The sequence below is a fragment of the Corylus avellana genome, chromosome ca6 (genome assembly GCF_901000735.1).
Source record: "Corylus avellana chromosome ca6, CavTom2PMs-1.0".
In the NCBI taxonomy this organism is placed as follows: domain Eukaryota; kingdom Viridiplantae; phylum Streptophyta; class Magnoliopsida; order Fagales; family Betulaceae; genus Corylus; species Corylus avellana.
In genome coordinates, this window is record NC_081546.1 from 8,432,213 (window position 1) to 8,452,538 (window position 20,326).

Genomic DNA, 20,326 nt, shown 5'->3' on the forward strand with positions numbered 1-20,326 from the left:
CCCTCCTACAACAACGTCCCGCCTCCCGTCGACGGCTTGACGCTCGCCAAGCAGCGCGCCCAGGAGGTCGCCGCTCGCCTCTTCAACAACTCTGGAGCCGGCGTTGGCGCAGGTGTCCTCGACGCCAAGCGCCCTAAGATTGAGAATGGCGCTTCTGGCTTCGATTCCAGCGATACCGGCTTCAGCTCCGTTCCATCAGGTTTGCGTTCTATTTTCCTGTCCTTTGCTATTCTGGATTGTGTGTATAGGATTTGTTGGTTGGTTCTAGGGTTTTGGTTTTAGGGTTCTCGATCTACTCGTTTGTACTATAGTGCTTATTTTGACATTTTTTCTTCTTCTTAAGACTCTTTATCTTTCTAGTGTTTGACTAGGGTTGGTGTTAGCATGTTTATTCCTAAGAGATTAAATGAAATTATAAAATGGGTTGATTTATTTTGTTTTGAGCTATAATTGAATGTGTTTTGGTGGATTAGTTATAATTTTTTTATCAAGATGTTGCGTCGATTTGTTTGGGTAATGTGTGATTGTTTCAATCTAAACAGATGTGAAGCCTCATAGTCTGCACTCGGTGCCTGCAGCGCCTGCCTCATATGGGTTCCAGAGTTCGAGCAAAAAAATTGATATTCCGAACGGTAGGGTTGGTGTTATTATTGGGAAAGGCGGAGAGACCATTAAATATCTTCAGCTTCAGTCTGGAGCGAAGATCCAAGTCACTCGGGATATGGATGCGGATCCCAATTCTCCGACTAGGATGGTGGAGCTCATGGGTAGTCCAGAACAGATTGCCAAGGCTGAGCAGCTGATAAGTGAAGTTCTTTCCGAGGTGGTGCTAACTTGACCTTGATTGGTGTTTTTGTGGTTTAAGTGCCTTATGCTAAATAGCCACAATACTACACTAAATTTTGTATTATATAGCTATATTGACAGTGGCATATGGTAGTAACTTTATCAGAGTGCATTTCCATTATTTTTGAGTGATTGTGCTTATCATTTATCCCCATGCAATGTATTTGGCCAGGCTGAAGCTGGCGGTTCTGGCATAGTTTCGCGAAGAGTGACTGGACAATCTGGATCTGACACATTTGTAATGAAAGTCCCAAATAACAAGGTATGCAGAAGTTTTTGTATTTGTCAGCTTATTTTATTGTTACAGTTTAGGATGGTCTGTGATGAGCGTCCTGTTTCAGGTTGGTCTGGTAATCGGTAAAGGAGGAGAAACAATTAAAAATATGCAAGCCAGGACTGGAGCTCGTATTCAGGTTTGTTTTCATAATTTATTTGCTGTCTTTATTGATTTTATTTTAATTGTGGAGTCAATTGGGGCAAGCTGTTTTTCTGAATGAATTCCTTTTTCTGTCCAGGTGATACCTTTGCATCTGCCCCCTGGTGATACATCGATTGAAAGGACATTACAGATTGATGGGACCAATGAACAAATTGAGTCTGCTAAACAGTTGGTCAATGAAGTCATCAGCGAGGTATGTTGGTTAGTGTTAGATTGCAGATTTAGAAGACTCTTTGCTTCTCTTATGCCCAGTTAAAATTTTCTAGTGAGAAGAAAAATGCATTGCAGTTATTATATATGTGTATGTGTGTCTATATTCTATGTTTATCTTGAAAGACAAATGAATTGTGCATTCTTGATTTTGGAAGTGGATTTGTTTTTTAGATGAACAGGTTCTTGTTTATCGGACTAGAGATGGAACATAACTCCTTTTGGCTTTTAATTTTTTTCATATAATCTCTAAATACACACTTACACACACATGTACTGTGCGACCCCCTGTTCATCTTCTTAATGGTATTGTTCTCTTAGGTTCAGCTGTTCTCTTTTCTCTGCTAGTAGCTTCTCCATTTGTCTAGTTTATTCTTATTCATTTCCTGAAAGTACCACTTGTCAGTGTCACTTTTCTACTCTATAATTTTTTACTTTCGATAGGTTCTGTGGTTTTATTGTTTAATATTTCTAGAATTCATAGCTGCCTGTGTTGTTGAAGAAAGGATTTATGATGTTATCAGTAGTGGATTTATCCAGCAAATAATCTCTCAATTGTTATACTACCATACATTTTCGAATTCCTCCCTTCACACTTTCTGTAAGAAAGATATAGGTGATATTGACATTCTTACTTTTTTTCCCATGAATCCCATGTAATAATCTTTTTTCTATCTATTTTCGTGGATGTCATCAAGAATTTTCTGGATTGTCATTGAGTGCCTACCTGGTTAATTCAGAAGGATTGGATATGTTATTTTATCATCAATTTCTCTCCCATTTATTGGACTTGTAAAATCCAGAATGTTACTTCTGCTGCTGTTCTCGTTGGCTTGCAAGGAGACCATGTTCTATGTGTCAGAATAAATCTGGAAGAGGAGCTAAGCCTCTGCATTACTAATGGCTCAGGCTGAGATTTCTTCGATTATGTATTGTTACTAGTTTTTGAGTTAGGAACTGTGTTGCACGGTAATTTGCAATGCACAATATACATCTGGATCTATTATGGATTGAGTTCTGAATTCATATCTAGATTATGAACCTGCAGTGTGTTTTGACTTGTCTACTACCTGAATTTATCATATACTGCAGTAAGATTCTTATGTATATGTCGATTGGCGGATGGTGGATGTATGAATTTGGGCATTGGACAGAGGTGAAATTCGATAGTTTGAACTACCAGTCTATAATGAGGGTGCTTATTGCTGTCATATCTGAGTGCTATGCAGATTTATTGGATAATTGGTTTCTGAGGCAGGCCTGTCGTACTTGTTTTTCTGTTTAGGTTAACTCAAGTGATTAATGTTGGTCCAAATCTACTTCTTAGCTGTATGTCCGAGTGAATAATTATTGGGATTATAGCTTGTACAACCGTCGAATGTGCTTATTGATTCTGTACCTATGACTGATTATGTTATTGGGAACTATTGTAGGGTTAGTGTCTATTGGACCATTGGTGACACCAACATGGAATTCTTTGTGTTGGTGTTCCCTCAGCATCACTCTGGTATGGTTCTAAATCCTAATTTCTGATATTTAGTAATATATTGTGGAGAGACGCTGCGAGTTTCTGTTGATGGAAGTACAAGGTCATTGGACTGAATTATTTGTCATTGGATGAGGAACCTTAAGGATTATTGCCTTTATAGTGTCTATTATGACAAGCTATATTCTTGTTAGTGCATTGCTCAACAGTAGCAACAATTAGAAGATCCAGTTCACTTTATTTTATTGTCATACACCTTTTTTTAATTAGTAAACTTGAGTAAATTTTATTTTATTCTTTTTGATATACTTCCGGTTTATTTTGTTATAATCATTTTTAAGCCGTGGAGATTTAATTAGTGTCATACATAATCCTTATTTTGGTCGCACTTTTCAGTCAAAAGTAAGCCTTGACAGTTGCTGGTATTATATTTTGTTCTTTTAATATAATATTGCAAAGATGTCTTTAGATTCATCAAAAAAAGAATGTCATTAGTTTAAAATGACGAGCTGCAAATGTGTCTTCACAAAAAATTGGTAAGCTCTTTTAAGGAGATATCATTTACTTGGCCAATGTCTACTTGGCTCAAAATGTTGATATTCGATGTTATATTTTCTCTTATTCTGATGCTTCTTTTTATTAATTACAATGCATCAATGGATATTATGGAAAGATGCCTTCTAGGTTGCTCTTTTTTATAAACTTGTTGCCTCTTCACGGCAATAGGCTATGTATGTCTCTGTTTGCTTTTATATAAAAGGATGTACAGTATTGTGGTCCTTTTTGTACCCATTTACTTCAAATAGGGAGAGGGTGGGCTTCTGCTGGAGTATCTCAATATCTCCTCAACCATTACGGTATGTAGGCATTTATACCCCCTTCCTAGTACACTATGAAATCCAATAATCCGTGTGTGGTAATATTTGCTATTTGTGCGTTCTCTGTTGAATTTTTGGATTTGTTTCGTTTATAAATTTTTTTATATGTATATGCATGTACTTCCTGTGGTTTATTGTATGCATAAATGTACGTAGCATTGCAGAAAAGTTCACCATTGTTATTTGTGGAAACAATTTTATGCAGAATCGTGTGAGAAATCCAGCAATGGCTGGAGGATATTCTCAGCAAGGTTATCAAGCACGACCTCCCACGGCCTGGGGTGCACCTGGGGCTCCTCCCATGCAACAACCAGGTTATGGATATGTGCAGCCTGGAGCATATCCGGGCCAAACTCCCCAGTATAACATGTCTCAGCCCTCTTATCCAGGCTACCCTCAACCTGCCTCTGGTGGTTATGCCTCTAATTGGGACCAGTCAACTGTTGCACCATCTCAGCAGACTTCTCAGGGAAGTGGTTATGATTATTACAGTCAACAGCCAGCTTCACAGCAACAGCAAACACCTGGTGGTACTGCAGCTCCAGCAGATAATTCTGGTTACAATTATAGTCAACCACCACCTTCAAGCTATAATCAACAGGCACAAGGTTATTCTCAAGATGGCTATGGTGTGTATCAGGCACCAGCTCAATCTGGATATGGTCAGCCACCAACGTATGATCAGCAGCAAGGTTATACTTCTGCATCTGGCTATGGGAATGTGACCAACCCAGCACAAGATGGGCACACTCCGTCCTATGCATCTCAGGCAGATTCAGCCCAAGCTCCACCTGTCCAGGCTTCTTCTGTGAGCCAGCCAGGATACACTAGTGCTCAACAGCCTAGCCCAAGTCCTGCAAGTTACCCACCTCAAGGAACAACTCAGCCTGGTTATGGAATACCCCCAACTTCGCAAACTGGTTATGGTAATCAACCAGCGGCTCAGTCCGGATATGGGCCTGGCTATGGACCACCGCAAGCCCAGAAACCTCTTGCCAATCCCCCAGTTTATGGGCAGGCTACCCAGTCACCAGGCACCCCCGGAGGCTATGGCCAGCCTGCCCCTGTGCAGCCAGGATATCCCCATTCTCAGCCACCCCCATCTAGTTATGCTCAACCTGACTCTGGTCCGCAACGTGCCCCACCATCCAATTATGGTGCTGCTGCTGGTCAACCGGGTTACGGACCTCCATCTTATGGTGCACCTCCTGTTAGTCAGCCAGGTTATGGACAGGCACCACCACCATACAGCACCTATGGTAGTGCTTACTCACAGCCTCCGGTTTATTCTGCCGATGGCAGTGCTGCTGCTTCTCAGACTGCTCAGCAGAGTGGAGTAGCCAAGACATCGCCCCAGAGTTGATGATATCTGGTAAGTTGGGTCATTTTGGTGCTTTGATGAATGGTTTTGTATTCCTATTGTTAGGTCTAGTTAGGTTTTTATATTGTGGAAGTCATAGATGTTAAAGGTAAGGAATGGTTGGCTTTGGCGTTACCTGTGTCTCATATTTTACTCTGCTTGTTCTAAATAATTCTGCTACCTTTTGTTTCTAGTTACCTTACTTTTAAATGCTGCTTGCTGTAAGCACCTCCATCCAACTTTTATCCTTAAATCATGCATTTTTGAATGTTCTTTACTTGGTTTGGTCAACCCTTCTTTCTTCCTAGTTGGGAATAATTATATTCTAGTTACACGAGGCAGCGTTTTGCCTGTAACCAGAATATGATATGGCAGGCCTAGTTGGTGCATGCAACGATATCTGAACTAGGTTTCAGTATGCATTACAGATTTACTGCTGCAGGGGAAGGTAAAGGAGACGGTGGGATAAGCAATTGGCCAAGGGCCTTGTGATTTTCACTGTCTTGGCACTCAAGCTGTGATAATTACATTCCGGCATGCTCTGAGTTAATATATGTATATATATATAACATGTCGATTGCTATAGTTATAGAAGATTTCTATTATGAAAAAACGTCTTTTGGTAGCAATTTTGCAATTTTACAAGATACCCGTATTTATCAATGATTTTATAATTCAGTAGAAACCAAAAGATTGGTTTAAAAATTTATCAATATGACAATTCAAACGTAAAATGCTTTCCTCTTGAATTATACCCTTCAAGAAAATTACAGAAAATGCAGAGCAATCCAGACGCCTTACGCCATTATATGAAGATGCTTGTTCTGCATCCTTTACCCAGGCTGAAGAATATTGAGGGAAGGCAGGCTAGGGATAAGCTCGTGATGACAGAGAGGAAGGGAGGCCCAAAAATCCCTTGCAAGAAAAGTTGTGTAACTATTGATCTTTAGTTGTGAGGATAATTTAATACTTCCGAACGTGCAGTTTTGATGTGTTTGTTCCTCAATGAATCTAAAATATAAGGCGAAGAGAGTGCTGAACCAAATAACTTACAAGTTAATTGAATCAAAATAAATAAGTTTAAAATTTCTTACAATTTTAGGGTGATCTTCCTGGCATTTCATTGACTCATGGCTTCTCCATCAATATATTTGGCATTTAACCAACAGCGCAAAACTAGTTAAAATATATTTCACACAATAATAATTACTACAGCTCTTAAGTCTCTTAAGATGTTGCCACAATAACAAAGATCTATCCCTCTTTTAACTATCTATAATGATGATCCACGCCCTTCATTCAATGACAATTACAAAATTTAATTATAATATAAGAGAATAACTTAACCTCCATTTTGTACCCAACAATGAGGAGTTGCCACCTTAACATGGAGCATAATAACAAAATAAAATTAAACCACCTGATTATATCAGGTTTAGTCAATTTTTTTTTTTTGAAAAAAGAAGAATAAAAATGCTTTGTAATAAAAGATCAGTTACCCCCAGCCCATGGGGTGGCAGGGCTTGCTTCACTGAAGTGGGAAGGGCAAGAGTTGGGTTTGTCTAGATGCCAATAAATCCTGCCCCCTCGACATTCTTTGGAAGCCGCACAAAGCAAATGATCAATCTTTTGGATTCTCCTCCATGATGTCGCCTTCGGCATTGGTTGGGTATTTGGGTTATTAGTTGTGATTCTTTGGCTCAGAGAATTCTTTGATAGTCGTGTACAGATTGGTTTAGAGGGGTTTGGAGAAGGGGATTGATGGGGTTCCGTTGGAGTGGGAAGGGCAAGACTTGGGTTTCTCTAGATGCCAATAAATCCTGCCCCCTCGACATTCTTTGGAAGCCGTACAAAGCAAATGATCAGTCTTCTGGATTCTCCTCCATGATGTCGCCTTCGGCATTGGTTGGGTATTTGGGTTATTAGTTGTGATTCTTTGGCTCAGATAATTCCTTGATAGTCGTGTGAAGATTGGTTTAGAGGGGTTTGGAGAAGGGGATTGATGGGTTCCGTTGGTTTTTCCAATTTTTTCTACTTCTTTCCACCTTTTTAACTTCTTGTTCTTACATCTGAGATTTCGATTCCTTTCTTTGGAACAATTTTGATGGGTTGATTTCTCTGCATGTAAAATGTAATGGGTCTTTGGAATGATACTTTGGCGATAACTCAGTAGAAAGAAGATGGCCTAGGCCTGAGGTGGACGGCACGGCCACCTCGTGGCCTAGGGGTGGCCGGCGAGCCACCCCAGATCTGGTTAGGGTGGCACGCCGCCACCCCATAACTCGCTGGGGGTGGCTGGGCGGCCACCCCCATGGGTTGGAGCCACCCCTCCTCATTTTGTTTTTATTTTAAAACAAGTTTTTGTTTATTATTTGGTATAATCTAGTGTGGTTGTGTCTTTTATTTAAGTGTAAGTTTTGTATAATTGACTGAGGTGTCACCTTCTTATTGGTGGCACAAAAGTCACATTTTGTGCAACAGGTGCACCCAAGTCGCTCTCTAATATAATTCCAATATAATCTCAGATTTAGTTTAGGATTTTGGAATCTAGCATTTTATGAGCGTTTTTAGTAAACAACACCAACCAACCAAGTAGCATGTTCCTTGAAAGATAGGACACTTTATTTTATTTTTTTTCCTAACGTTGAAAGAATTATTTAAAACTTGTTGATATAGTTTTTGGTACGGCTTGACTGGCGATAGATTGTCTGCAAAATAATAAGAGTGTTAAAGGGTTTCGGCCTTGGCTAGAGACTCTCCGATGCCAAAGTTAACACTCTTATGTGGAGTCAAAATATAGCATGAGCCCTCGGTCTCTTTTGAAGACCAATTCCTTTTATTGGGTTTTATGTAACTGCTCTCTCTATGTTCCACCTTCGGGTGGTTGATGGATAGTGGGAGGTAGTTTAGAGATAATGAAGGGTGGTTGATAGATAGTGGAACCCATAGTAGATTTTATCCCCAACAAAACTCAATTTATAATTTTTTTTTTTTTTTTTGAGAAAAGTTATCAATTCATTTCATTAAAGAAAACAATAAACATCTGGAGTTGCGAAAAACTCTATATAGTGTTTGGAAAAAATAAAAAATAAAATTAAAAACTCTAAATAAGAAGAGCCATAAGCTCTAAATTAACAATCGCAGAAATACAATTTGGAATTTCCTTTAACTAAATTGTATCCATTTGATTCCTTATTGCATGCGTGGCTAGATCATGTGCCGCCTGGTTTGCATCCCGCTTTGTATGCCCAATCGTCCAGCTTCTACGAGAGTTAAGAACCACCCTAGCGTCTGCTACTAATTGTCCATGCACACTCCAATCTGACTCCAAAGTGCATATTTCCTGAACCACGGCCAATGAATCCCCCTCCAAAATAACATCTTGGAAACCCAAGTTTCGACATAGTTCTGTTGCCCTTAAAGCCCTCATTGCTTCTGCCATAACTAGAGGATGCAAGTAGTGAAAAATTTTACTCTTTGCTGCATGTGGAAATCCCTTGTAATCCCGCACGATAATCCCAACCCCCAAACATTTGTTTTTGTTATCAAGAGCCACATCCCAATTCACTTTATATCTCCCAAACAGACTGAAACAGTGGTGGTTTTCATGATACAGGATCTGTTTTTGCACATGGTACGTTCATTTCCCGATTGTTTCTGGAACATGTATGAATCACATATTTTTTTTTTAGTAACATTAATGAAGTTGGAGAAAATTCTATTAAAAAGGAATAAATGCATTTTTAGTTTGTGGGGGTTGAAGTTTTGATCAATAGTTCCATGAACTTTAAAGAGTGATTATCTCTGCCTAGGAGCAAAAAAGACAAATTGATCATTTTTTATCCGTTAATATATCACATCCTCACTAATCATAATTTGACACATGACACTTAATAAGAAATAAAAAATATTTTAAATTTTTTTTAAAAAAAATGCAAGGAGTGATCAGGCCATCATTTGGGAGGTGGTTGAACCAACTCAAAGCCATGACTTCTCTTATTGGAGCTGAATTTTTTTTTTTTTTTTGGAACTGAATTTAAGCTTCTTAGCCTTAAAAACAGATTTTCATCCTCGCGCAATGGAAGAAACGGTCCTTGTCCGGTCTAACATTTTATTGTTCCGTAACGATGACATGGCGGAATTTTAGTGGTAATCAGTGGAACACTGGAGGGAGTTAACCGGAGAATAACACCTTGTGAAAGCCAAGCTGCTACTGTGAGAGTGAGGCACAAAACCTCTCTCTCCCTCTCTCTCTCTCTCTCTCAAGACGAACAGATTTATACGGTAAATAAGCTCATCATATCTACGATCTGCATATTTTTCATTGAGAATTTGTGCTTGCTTCATTAGTTGATTCTTTACTCTCTGCAAATCTAGGGTTCTTGAAGCTTATTACACAAACACACATCGATTCATATCCAGGACCGCATTGGGGTCCGATGTATCTTAAAAATTGTGCTCGATTTCAATAATATAATAGGAATTCCAATGTGTAAATTTTCTCACTCTAATTCCTGCTTTGTGATATTTATTTGTTCGATCTTACAATTATGTTTTCCATTTTGATGGAGCACCTAGGTTTGCCTGTGCGGTGCAGAGGGTTTGTTTGGTTCTTGTTTGTGAACCGAGATATACTTCTGTTTGCTTCTATAGATATAGTCCTATAATTTTTTTAGATTTTCTTTTTGATTGGTAAGTTACATGCTCACCCACCCAGTGAGCTTTGAACCCACGAGCGATAGCTCATTGGCTTCTTTTTAGGACTATAATATTTCTTAAGGCTTTGTACATTATATATATATTTTAATTCCCAAAATTACAGTAAAGCTTTGGGGAATTTGTGTTAAATGTTAGCTCACAGAAGAAAATATGTGAATTGTGAATACATTTTCCGTTTATGCAAATAGGGGCTTGCCCATTAATAAGGGGGAGATGTTGGTTTAATGGATGCGTAAATGTATCATTTTGTGTAGTATTTTTTAGCTTGGGGAGTTGATGGCATCCAAGCTGGTTCAATTGCAATCCAAGGCTGCTCAAGCTTCGAACTTTTTGGCCAAGAATGGAGGTGCCTACTACAAGCAGATATTGGAGCAAAACAAGCAGTACATTCAAGAGCCACCTACCGTTGAGAAATGCAACCTTTTGTCAAAGCAATTGTTTTATACTCGTCTAGCCAGGTCCGTCGCTTTATCTGATTCGTATTCTAGGAGTTTGTCAATCTGGTTGTTGAAGCATGAATCCTAAGGTCCATTTTATGCCCAAAGTGGTTCCACTTGTTGAATTATGATGTTACAGCTTGGGATATCATACTTTTGTAACTTTCAAGGTGGGGGCTTTGGATGCAAGTGTACATAATTTCATGTATATGTATATGTACCTCACTCGTTCATAGTGGTTTATATTACTTGCAGCTGGTGTAGATTATTAGTGCAAGATTGAATGTGGTGTTCCACCTGATCTTGATTCTCTTGGTCTAAAATTTGATCAATCTAAATGTACTGAGCTTGGTTGGCCTTCCAACCCCAGTGAAGTTGATAAAGAATTAGTCAATTGGCAAAAGAAGATTTTTCCCATGCTACACAGTTATATTAGTTGGAATATTTAATTTTGGCCAGCCATGGCCTAATCTTCGTTGATGTACATGTTTTTGTTTGTTAATATAGAAGAAATTGCTTTAGAAGTATATTAAGCCCACAAGTTTGTGTGTCATTGATATCCACCATTTTTTTTGGGGTTGATTTATGAGTAAAGCTTGTTTGACCATAGCCGGGCATGAAACCTTGTGTTGAGTGGAACATGTTTCTTTCTATGTTAAATCAAGAGATGTGTTTGCATACATGTTTTTGAATTATCTGTAATTGTCTTCTCATACATAGTCCAGCTTAAAACTGGATGTGTTGATTAATTAAGAACAAAATGTTATCATTACTTTTTGTTGTACATATTCTCTGTACTGTGTAATGTGAGATGAGGTGTTATTAACCTCTGTGTAGCAATTGATTTGTGATATGGAGTTCATCTTCATCACTCTGACTACCTACGAAGATGGTTGATCGCTGTTAACAAATAGTGATGAGACTTTTATTATCCCCTGAAAATGGTGCATTATACATGCATCACTTTTAGAACCATATCATTAGTAACAATTATTGGTTGCACATACTTTCCTCTTTCCTAAATTTTGCAGCTTCCCATTATATCGTAGCTAATAACTATATCTTATGCAACAGGAATAACGTTTTTAAGCATTAGTGTGGATAACAACCATACTCTTTGTTATACACTCTTGTTAAAGTTGTGCTTTTCTCTTTGACAAATTTGTATGGTGTTGCTTCAAATTAGTGTTTAGATTAAATTTGCTTACTTGTCAAAATATTGTGGACAATGGATGTCATACATGTCCAAGGTGGTTCCAGTTGAGTAGTGTATGCAAACTATAATGGGTTTTTTCTGTCAAATATAATTGATCTATCAATTTATTTGTGGTGGTACAGTATTCCTGGACGCAATGAAGCATTCTGGAAGGAGCTTGATTATGTTAAGCAGCTGTGGAAGAACAGGAATGAGCTTAAGGTTGAGGATGCTGGCATTGCTGCTCTGTTTGGATTGGAATGCTTTGCCTGGTTCTGTGCTGGTGAGATTGTAGGTCGAGGATTTACATTCACAGGCTACTACGTTTAAGTGCTGCATCAGGAAGATCTGCTCCTGAAGTTGAACTGACCGAGCTTCTCATCGTTTAATTTTTTGCATGTTTTAATATCTATCGTCTTCTGTCAAATGACTATACGTGTTAAAATGTTTTCCTGTGAGAATATGAACACTGTGTAGATGAACATATTCATTAGCATCAATAATCTCTTAATTTCGTGTTTTCATCTATATACTTCTTTTATGTTCTTCAAAGGAATGACTGCTTATGCTCAGAAAAGAAAACTGAACGACTGTTATATGAACGCCTGTGATCATCCAACCAGGTCAATATTGGCTTGAGAATCGTGGTTGGTTCTGATATGTAGGGTCAATATAATAATAATATGGGTCCTGGAGTTCTTGAGATTGGTGTTACTAGTTTTCTTGGCTTCGTTACTCCCATACCTCACTCATTATGGTCGGAAACTGAAGATACATAATCTATACTGTTTCTAAGGTTTGAGATAATTATAAAACAATACGGGTTCTATAGTAGAAGAATCAGGATGCTTGGCTAGTGAAGCAGAAACCTACCTTAATCAAATGCACTTCAACTGTCGTGGGTTTCTGTCGACGCTCCCCCACAAATTTACTTACACCCGTTAACCTCCGCCTTGCATGTGCCTCTCCCTGGCCTCTTTGCACCCTGACCCACCACGAGCGGCCCACATTTTTGTCCCTCCACCGGCACGCCGCTTACCTTGGCGTTGTCAAATCTCGTTTCTCCCTCCCTCCCCTCCCCTCTTTGCCACCTACTTTCCTCTTCCTCTCTTTGCCTCTTTGCCTCTTGATACTTTTATGTTTATTTCTCTTTTTTGGGTTGTTGAAATTTTAGTAGTTAGATCTACAATCATCCATTCACCTTGGCCGTTTACATGCCCTTTCACTGGCTTCCCTGCCCCCAGATCCACCATGAGTCGTATTAAGCAATCTCTCCACTAGCGTGTGGGGCCAATGCGCCACCCCCCTCCACCGGCATGTGAGGCACATGCGCCACCACCCCCTCCAATGATATTCAGTTCTAACTCTTCCCTCCAACAGTTCATCCCCACTTTCTTCCTCAATAAAGTGAGAATTATTCTCTTTTATTCGAAGCTATCATGGAGTATGTTCCTTTGTCCACGGATACAATAAAAGTAATTTTTATCAACCGTCTCATCACAGTCAGAGTGAGTGTACTACTTTTTTTAGCAGTCTAATCATTGGACTACATCACATACCACCATAAATGCAACCCTCTCCTTAGCCTTTTGGTCAAGGAATTATGGGATTGAATCTGTTTGGATCCATTTCTCGTTTTGTTTATAGTTTTAATTTCATGTACCGTATTGCAGGGCGGAGCCAGGATGTTCATTCAGGGGGCATATATATATATTTTTTTTATATGAATAAAAAAAATAAAATTAATTAAAAATAATTAAATATAAAAAATGATTTTTTGGTCTCCTTTTTGTGCTTTGCAATTTGCACGCTGTATTTTTTATTTTTATTTTTCTCTCGCACGCATGTTAGCAATATAAATATTAAAATAATTAATTTACAAGAATAATTTAAATTTAAATCTAAAAATTTAATTACATACCTCAATAGCTCAATTTTTCGTTGAAGTTGGAAAGTGAAAGAAAAAAAGCCAATGTCCCCAAGTTCTCAAGCAGAAATGCAGGAGATTGGACAATTGCTTTTCAATCTTTTTGGATTAGAAAGATAGGAACAAAACGTGGCTTAGAAAGTTACAAACAACATCATGAAAACAATTAATTTACAAGAACAATTTAAATTTAAATCTAAAAATTTAATTACATACCTCATTGAAGTTGAAAATTGGAAAGTGAAAGAAAAAACGCTAAGTTGGCAAGTCCTCAAGAAGAAAATGCAGGAGATTGGACAATTGCCCACTTGTCTTTTTGGATTAGAAAGTGCAGAGCGTGAAGTGGGTAATTTCTCAAAATAAAACCAAACTGCAGCTTGGTTAGAAACAAAATGTGGCTCAGAACATTTTGACAGGAACAAAACATTTTTTTTATTCTTGTCAGAAGGTTTGACAGGCTGTATGCCTCTCTCTTTTTTTTTATTCTTCTCTTTGTCTTGTAGGCCTTACCTTTCAGCTTTTCTTGTTAATGAAACAGTGCATAGTGAAAGTTGTGAAACTGTATATCTTCAACCTCATTTCTCTGAAACTTTCAAATTCATGGCTGATGCTTCAACCTCATTTCTCTGAAACTTTTTCATAGTTGAGACTGAGAGGTCAGGGGGGCATAATCATGGCTGAGGAGGGCATAATTCATGGCTGAGGGGGGGCATAAAATTTTTTGAGTTGAGAGAGGGAGGGGGGTGGGGGGACTGCCCTCCCTCCGCCCCTGCGGTATTGCCTGGTTTTAGAGTGTTAGGGTTCCTCAGTCCTCACCCCTCCTTTCATAGTTTTGTTTTATTGTAAAGTATTGGTTAAGTTGCTAAAAAAAAAAAAAAATGCTTGGCTATTGATGCTGTAATGCAAAAGTAAAAATAAAAAAACGTTGCTTCGAAGAAAACCATAGATCTATAATTATGCAATGGGGTCAGACTTGCCATAGATTTCAAGAACTTTGTGAGGTTCGATGAATGTGGCATACAAGTCGTTTTCCCATGGTAATGTCACAATGCCGCAATATAATCCTTCTGGATATGCAGTTACCAATACAAGAAGATGCAGAGAATAAAAGAAAATAATTGACTACTGATGCCCTTCTTTTTATGGGGCAAGATTAATTGGCTTAGGTGCTAGAAAAACAATTAGAGGAGATTTATTTATTTTTGAATAGTTCAGAGTTATTTCAAGTTTTCTGTGAAAAACAAGAGGGAGTAAAATTAAATTTGAACATTTGAAAAAACTATAGAGAGGTAAAGATGGAACCGCTAGTAGTGGTGGAGGAGCACATAGGTTGGAGGTAAGAGGCAGAGGGTGATATCTCTTAGACTCTTACATCCAAAAGAAAAATGAAAATGAAAATTTTTTAGGGGAGAAAAAAATCTCTACTTAGAGGGATGGGAGAGCTTCTCTATATTTCTTTTTAGAGAGAAAAGTATTCCTTTGACCAAGTATTCATCGTAGTTCGTAACCTTTTTTTTTTTCTTGATAAGTTTATTCATCATAACCAATGCAAAGTTAAAAGTACTCAAATCATAATATTCATTAGTGATGCCCATACATTAAGAACATTGATGCACTAATGTTTTACATTCAACTGATAATGGTGAAAGATCCATGCTTTCCCATCACAAGAACACAACCCATGGAAAAAAAATATTGGAAAATTTTCACTTATCACAACTATGCTTGCCTGCTTACAAAACTTGGCAATTCAAGAATCCTAATCCTCTCTTCTTTATGTAGCTTTGTGTAAAAAGTAAAACCATGAAAAACGAAACCAAGAGAATGCCTCAATACCCCCAAACACGTTCTGTAACCTAGTTTCAACTTTTCTTCTCTTTAAGAGTCCAGCATCTACAAGACACTACATAAATTCCTGTATTTGATCTCCTTCAAAAGAGGCGGTTCCTGAACGCCATTACCGCTTTTGGTGACAAAAGCAAGACAAATGCCAAGATGGAACCAAAGAACATTTTGATAACATATTGCATTGGGTCATTATCAACTGCTTTGGAGATGGTCCTTGAGGTCGACATGGCTGTCGCTGTTGGTAGAGCTTCTATTACAGCATCTGCCAGATCTGTTATGAAAGAAGAGGTGCATCCAAGGGCAGGGACACGGCCCCAGTTCTCAATTCCAGATTCAAGGGCCAAGTGCTTGTACTCCATATCAATCTCTTCAAGAGTCTCTATGTGCTCACTCACAAAGCTGGAACATACATAGACATTCAATTAAGAAACTTTTCTATAGCTCATATGAAGATTAACATATTCATCAGAGCTACAAATGAAGGAAATACACCAACAAAGGTAAATATTCAATTACCAAGGCAGGCTGGTATAAGTGCAGAGTATTTATTTAATAAAAAACTAGCACCTAGAAGGGATCGCATATTGTTATATCGTAACATTTTTCAGTATCATGAAGGACTAAAATCCACACGAACCAAATAATTTTACTTTAACTATGAAGAATATACCTCACTGGAACAGCTAGGAGACTTTTCACACCTTTCTGGCCAAGCTCAACAAGACCTTCATCGGTGTAGGGCTTCAGCCATTGTACAGGACCAACTCGGCTCTGTTCCAAAACCACAAGAGGCGAAAAAAGGAAAAAGAATAATAAAGTACAAGGATATAAGCAATTAAAGATAAAATAGCCTCAACCTAGTGACGGGAAAAAGGGATCTTATAGTGGGAGTGGGAGTGGGAGTGTCAAGAGAGCAACTCAAGATGCTGTTAAGAACCAGCAAAGGAACTGCAAGGGTGAAACATGAGAGCTTAATTTCTACAACCAACCTGGTAACAAAGAGTATGTTCATTGTTAGTTCCTCTAGCTTTCAGCTCTTGCATTATTAAGTAGATGCACTCCTCCATTTGATCTTTGTAAGGATCTCCTGCATTCTCAATATAACTGACTGGTACTCCATGAGCACTGAAGAATATCATAACCTAAAACACCACACAACAATAAGCAACAGTTCCCAAAGAAGTAAAATTCATCAAATGACCAAAACAATAAAGTTGACACAGATACAGACATCAAAAAAGCCATGTGTTATCAGTCATTGCGAGAATTAAACCCACCTCCTCAGGCTTTGAAAAACTCTTTAACTCCTTCTCAATCAAATCAGCCATTGACTTAATGTAACCTTGTCGTTGATACCAGGACTTTATAATAGAAACAGGCAGCTCCGATAGATATGCATCTTCCCTGACAGAAGACTCACATTCAGACTTCCAAGAGATTTAAAAAGGTGGAAGAAATATCAAATTACAAGCTTAAAGAGGGAGATCACAAACTGACAAGATTATCACCTGAATACACTCTGGAGCACACGGATGCTTGATCCAGTTGTAGAGATGGAGAACTGGGGATACAGGGGCAGCACAACAAGCCTTGTTATCCTGTCCCGCTTAATCTGCCACAGATGATAAGATAAACTTCAACTATTTGACTCAACCAATTGGGAGATGGAAGGGGTCCCTTACTTGATTGACTTCAACAATGTTACATAAATTTTTATTTTTGTTCTTTTGATAAACAAGACGCTTACAGAAACATAAGGTAATTATCGCTTTTTTTCTAAATATAAATAAGGTAATTGACCGCACAGCCTTTCAGGTGTCTTAACATCAACCAAGAGTTAATAGTCTGCATTACAAAAATACGGGACTCACTTGCTCAATTGCTTCCTCGGTGAATGGGTACCAATACCGCATTCCAACATAGACATTTACAGGCGTGTTCTTGGCTTCCAAAGCCATTTTAAGTGCATTCGCCTGCAACAAGTACCACAAACCATAAATAAATTTATACTCAAATAAGACTTATGCAAACCTAAAAGATATTTGCAGAACACATAAAAAAAAAATAAACAAAGAAACATTAAAGAAAAAAAAATCATTTTCATTTCAACCAGAAATGCATTCTACCTGCTCATCTGTTATTTTCCGCAAAGGAGAGCCACCTCCTATAGCAGCATACCCTTCTTTGCTTTTGGGAGCCCTAAACACAGATATTAACTTTGCTAATGGTCGCTGGAGAAACTTAAACAACCTTGGGAGACGAATGATATCCTGACTCAAAGCATGAAAACCATTAGTATGGCCCAAAGAGACAAAAGCACCTACTGATGCTGAAACAATTAGTGATGCAGAAACAATAACATACAGGATCTGCAAATAGATTGAACAAGAATGGTTGAACATCATCAAGTGTCTCCGGTCCTCCTAGATTCAGAAGCAACACTCCAACCTTCTCTTCCATAATGTGTGAATTAGACCCTATATCAGCTTCACCGTTCGTGAATACTCCCACGGAGTAAAATGTTTGCCCCACTGGGTTTCTCTTCTCAATGGGGCTACAGTGACTTGATCTCCCAACCAAGCCATTTCTTTTATCACTTGAGCCAGAACATGAAATCGCTAAGGCTTTAGATGTAGATTTATCAAGATCCTCTAATCCCTCGGATAAGTGGCATGAGACAGACATGGGAAATCTGGTATAGGAGCATGACCTGCCAGCAAATAAACTTCGTTAAAACCTTAGCTTCTAGGAAATGAACAGGTCAGGCACATCACAAAAAATTTTTTTTTTTTAAAAAAAGGTCGGTTCATTGCTCCTAAAAAGTTTCTCCACTCAACTTAATTATCACAAAAATCAATGTACTCGAAGAAAATGAGAAGGCTCGTCTACTTAACTTAATTATGACAAAAATGAAAATGTACACGGAAATCTTTTACAAAAATCAATGGTCAGTTTTTCCAAAGAGTTCACGACATACTTCTTCAGGTGAGAAAACCATAACCCCAAGAGTCCATTGATATTAGAGAAGAAAGACTCTTTTACTGAGAAGATAACAGATGAATAAGCTGACCGCACTAGTTCAAAGGTTCGTAAATGGCTCTTTTTTTCTAACCTAGCAAAAATCTAATCTTCAGGGGATAATCGGATAAACCATTAAAGGAAGGTCGGTGATCTTACAATTTCAACAATTGCAGAGACTAACTCAGCATTAACCATCCATCTAACAACCCAATACAAAGTAACATATGATCAACAATATTTCTTATGGATAATACTGGAAACACAGAAATGCATCTTCATTGTACAATGACCATCCAACACAATTAGCTCACCATTTTAATCTATATGCATGTAGTAACAAATCGTTAAAAAAAAAAGGTGCAAGATTTGAAAACTGTCCGATTCGAAGAGAGCCCGAATGTTTTAAACATCAAACAAGGATTTTCTAACACACAGAATTTATAATGAGAATTCATCACACAAAAGCTTACGTTGGAATTCTACGATCCGATTTGTACTGAGTCGAACCGAAGACCTTCGTACGGGGAAGAACACCGGAGCCTGACGTCGCGGACATGGCGTCGAAATCGCAAAAAGGTATTTTTCTTAAGAAATAAAAACCCTAAAAACCCGAAGCGTTTCGAATCCTTTATAAATTTCAAACAAGAAAGAAGACGTTATAAAAGAAGAAGAAGAAGAAAGAGGTGCCTCAGAAATGGGAACTGAATGTCGGGAAGACTTTTCTCCGCGGGGTTAGTTGGAACACGAAGAACAAATGCGAATTGAAAAAGTCAAAAAAGGAGATTAAAGAATCGTCAAAAGCTCCCCCACCAAACCCCCCTAGTCCTCCACAGCGACGTGTCTTCAAGCTCGCCCTATGTGTGAGGCGGTGGCCTAGAGCTTAGGTCTCTTTCGTGGAAGTTGGGCTACTTCCTCGGCCACCTTTCTCTCTCTCTCTCTCTGCCTACGTGCTTTCATCTTTCTTTTTCTCCCTTATTCTCATCATTTCTCTCTTCACCAAACGGCAGGTGCCGGTGGGGCCGTGTGGGGGCACTGGGGAAGAAGACCCAGACCAGTTGGCAGTTGCTTTTAACGGCCCATTGGGCTGGACAGTGGGCTAGAAAGTGGGCCGGATCGTTTGCCAGTTCTAGACTCATGTCCATTTCGGTAATTCACCACCCCACTGCATTTTAGGGTTTCCGAGAACCACTATAAATAAGTCCTTCCGTCCTCTGCCCTTGCCAATCCGTTTCGCTTCAGCTGAAGTTTTGTGGCCAAGCAGGTACCTTGGAAAATTTTCCTTAGTGTGCGTCTGTGTTCGTGTTTGTTTTCGGATTTTGGGTAGAATTGGGTGTTTTTTCTCATGTTTGATTGATGTGCAATGGGATCTAACCCACCAAAACGGATGATTTTGCGATGAGAGATGAGTCCGATTTGAGAATCGGACTCCATTACTGAGTCAACAGCGGGGGCCCATCGGTGGTGACCTGTCTGCCGCTTGGAGTCCATATGAACTCACCGGAGGAAGATCCTTGAAACAAACTCACCGTTGTTTCATGACACAACACTCTGGTTATATTTTCATGCCTTTTTCCCCCCTTCTATTTTTGTAGGTGTTTTGGTCTAGTTGGCTGTTCTTGATTCTTCTTAAAACGCAATTGTTTTGATGTCTTATGGCACTCAGTCAGACACGGGTGTTTGTTGATCAACTTGATAACAATCCACCTTTTGCATGGTGCCTAGAAAGAGCTACTGATCACGATTGGAGGGAGCCAGCACCCCATGGTTTCCTTCAAATTTTAAGCAGCTAAATTGTTAACGAATCCATTTTACATGAATCTGATGCATGTTCGTTGAATTTGCTTGAATTTACTTTTTTTTTTTTAAATCTAATCAAAACAGGAAATGGGGATATCCCAATTAACTGATGGTCCGGTCTTATGGATTTAATTATAGCCCAAAAGATTGAATGTTAGAATTG

At 38.7% G+C, this 20,326-nt stretch overlaps 3 protein-coding genes across 4 annotated transcripts; 2 read left to right on the plus strand and 1 right to left on the minus strand.

Moving 5' to 3' along the window:
- Nucleotides 1-5,496, plus strand: LOC132183632 (uncharacterized; the record flags this gene model as incomplete). Of its 2 annotated transcripts, none has more annotated exon segments than XM_059596992.1 (6): nucleotides 1-199; nucleotides 543-826; nucleotides 1,019-1,108; nucleotides 1,188-1,259; nucleotides 1,362-1,478; nucleotides 4,065-5,496. In XM_059596992.1, coding segments are annotated over 6 exon segments (1,920 nt in total), but the record flags the coding sequence as incomplete, so codon positions are not given.
- Nucleotides 5,497-9,395: 3,899 nt separating this feature from the next.
- On the plus strand, nucleotides 9,396-12,096 carry LOC132183635 (uncharacterized). Its single transcript, XM_059596997.1, has 3 exons — nucleotides 9,396-9,503; nucleotides 10,193-10,396; nucleotides 11,714-12,096. The coding sequence occupies exons 2-3, from the start codon at nucleotides 10,215-10,217 to the stop codon at nucleotides 11,898-11,900; spliced, it is 369 nt and encodes a 122-aa protein (XP_059452980.1). The 5' UTR covers nucleotides 9,396-9,503; nucleotides 10,193-10,214; the 3' UTR covers nucleotides 11,901-12,096.
- A 2,973-nt stretch (nucleotides 12,097-15,069) lies between these two features.
- On the minus strand, nucleotides 15,070-19,301 carry LOC132184053 (ferrochelatase-2, chloroplastic). The gene is made up of 9 exons (XM_059597534.1): nucleotides 18,837-19,301; nucleotides 17,710-18,055; nucleotides 17,472-17,615; nucleotides 17,217-17,318; nucleotides 16,854-16,957; nucleotides 16,623-16,749; nucleotides 16,335-16,487; nucleotides 16,016-16,116; nucleotides 15,070-15,744 (listed from the first exon to the last, which is right to left on the minus strand). The coding sequence occupies exons 1-9, from the start codon at nucleotides 18,920-18,922 to the stop codon at nucleotides 15,429-15,431; spliced, it is 1,479 nt and encodes a 492-aa protein (XP_059453517.1). The 5' UTR covers nucleotides 18,923-19,301; the 3' UTR covers nucleotides 15,070-15,428.
- Between the last annotated feature and the right edge of the window lie 1,025 nt (nucleotides 19,302-20,326).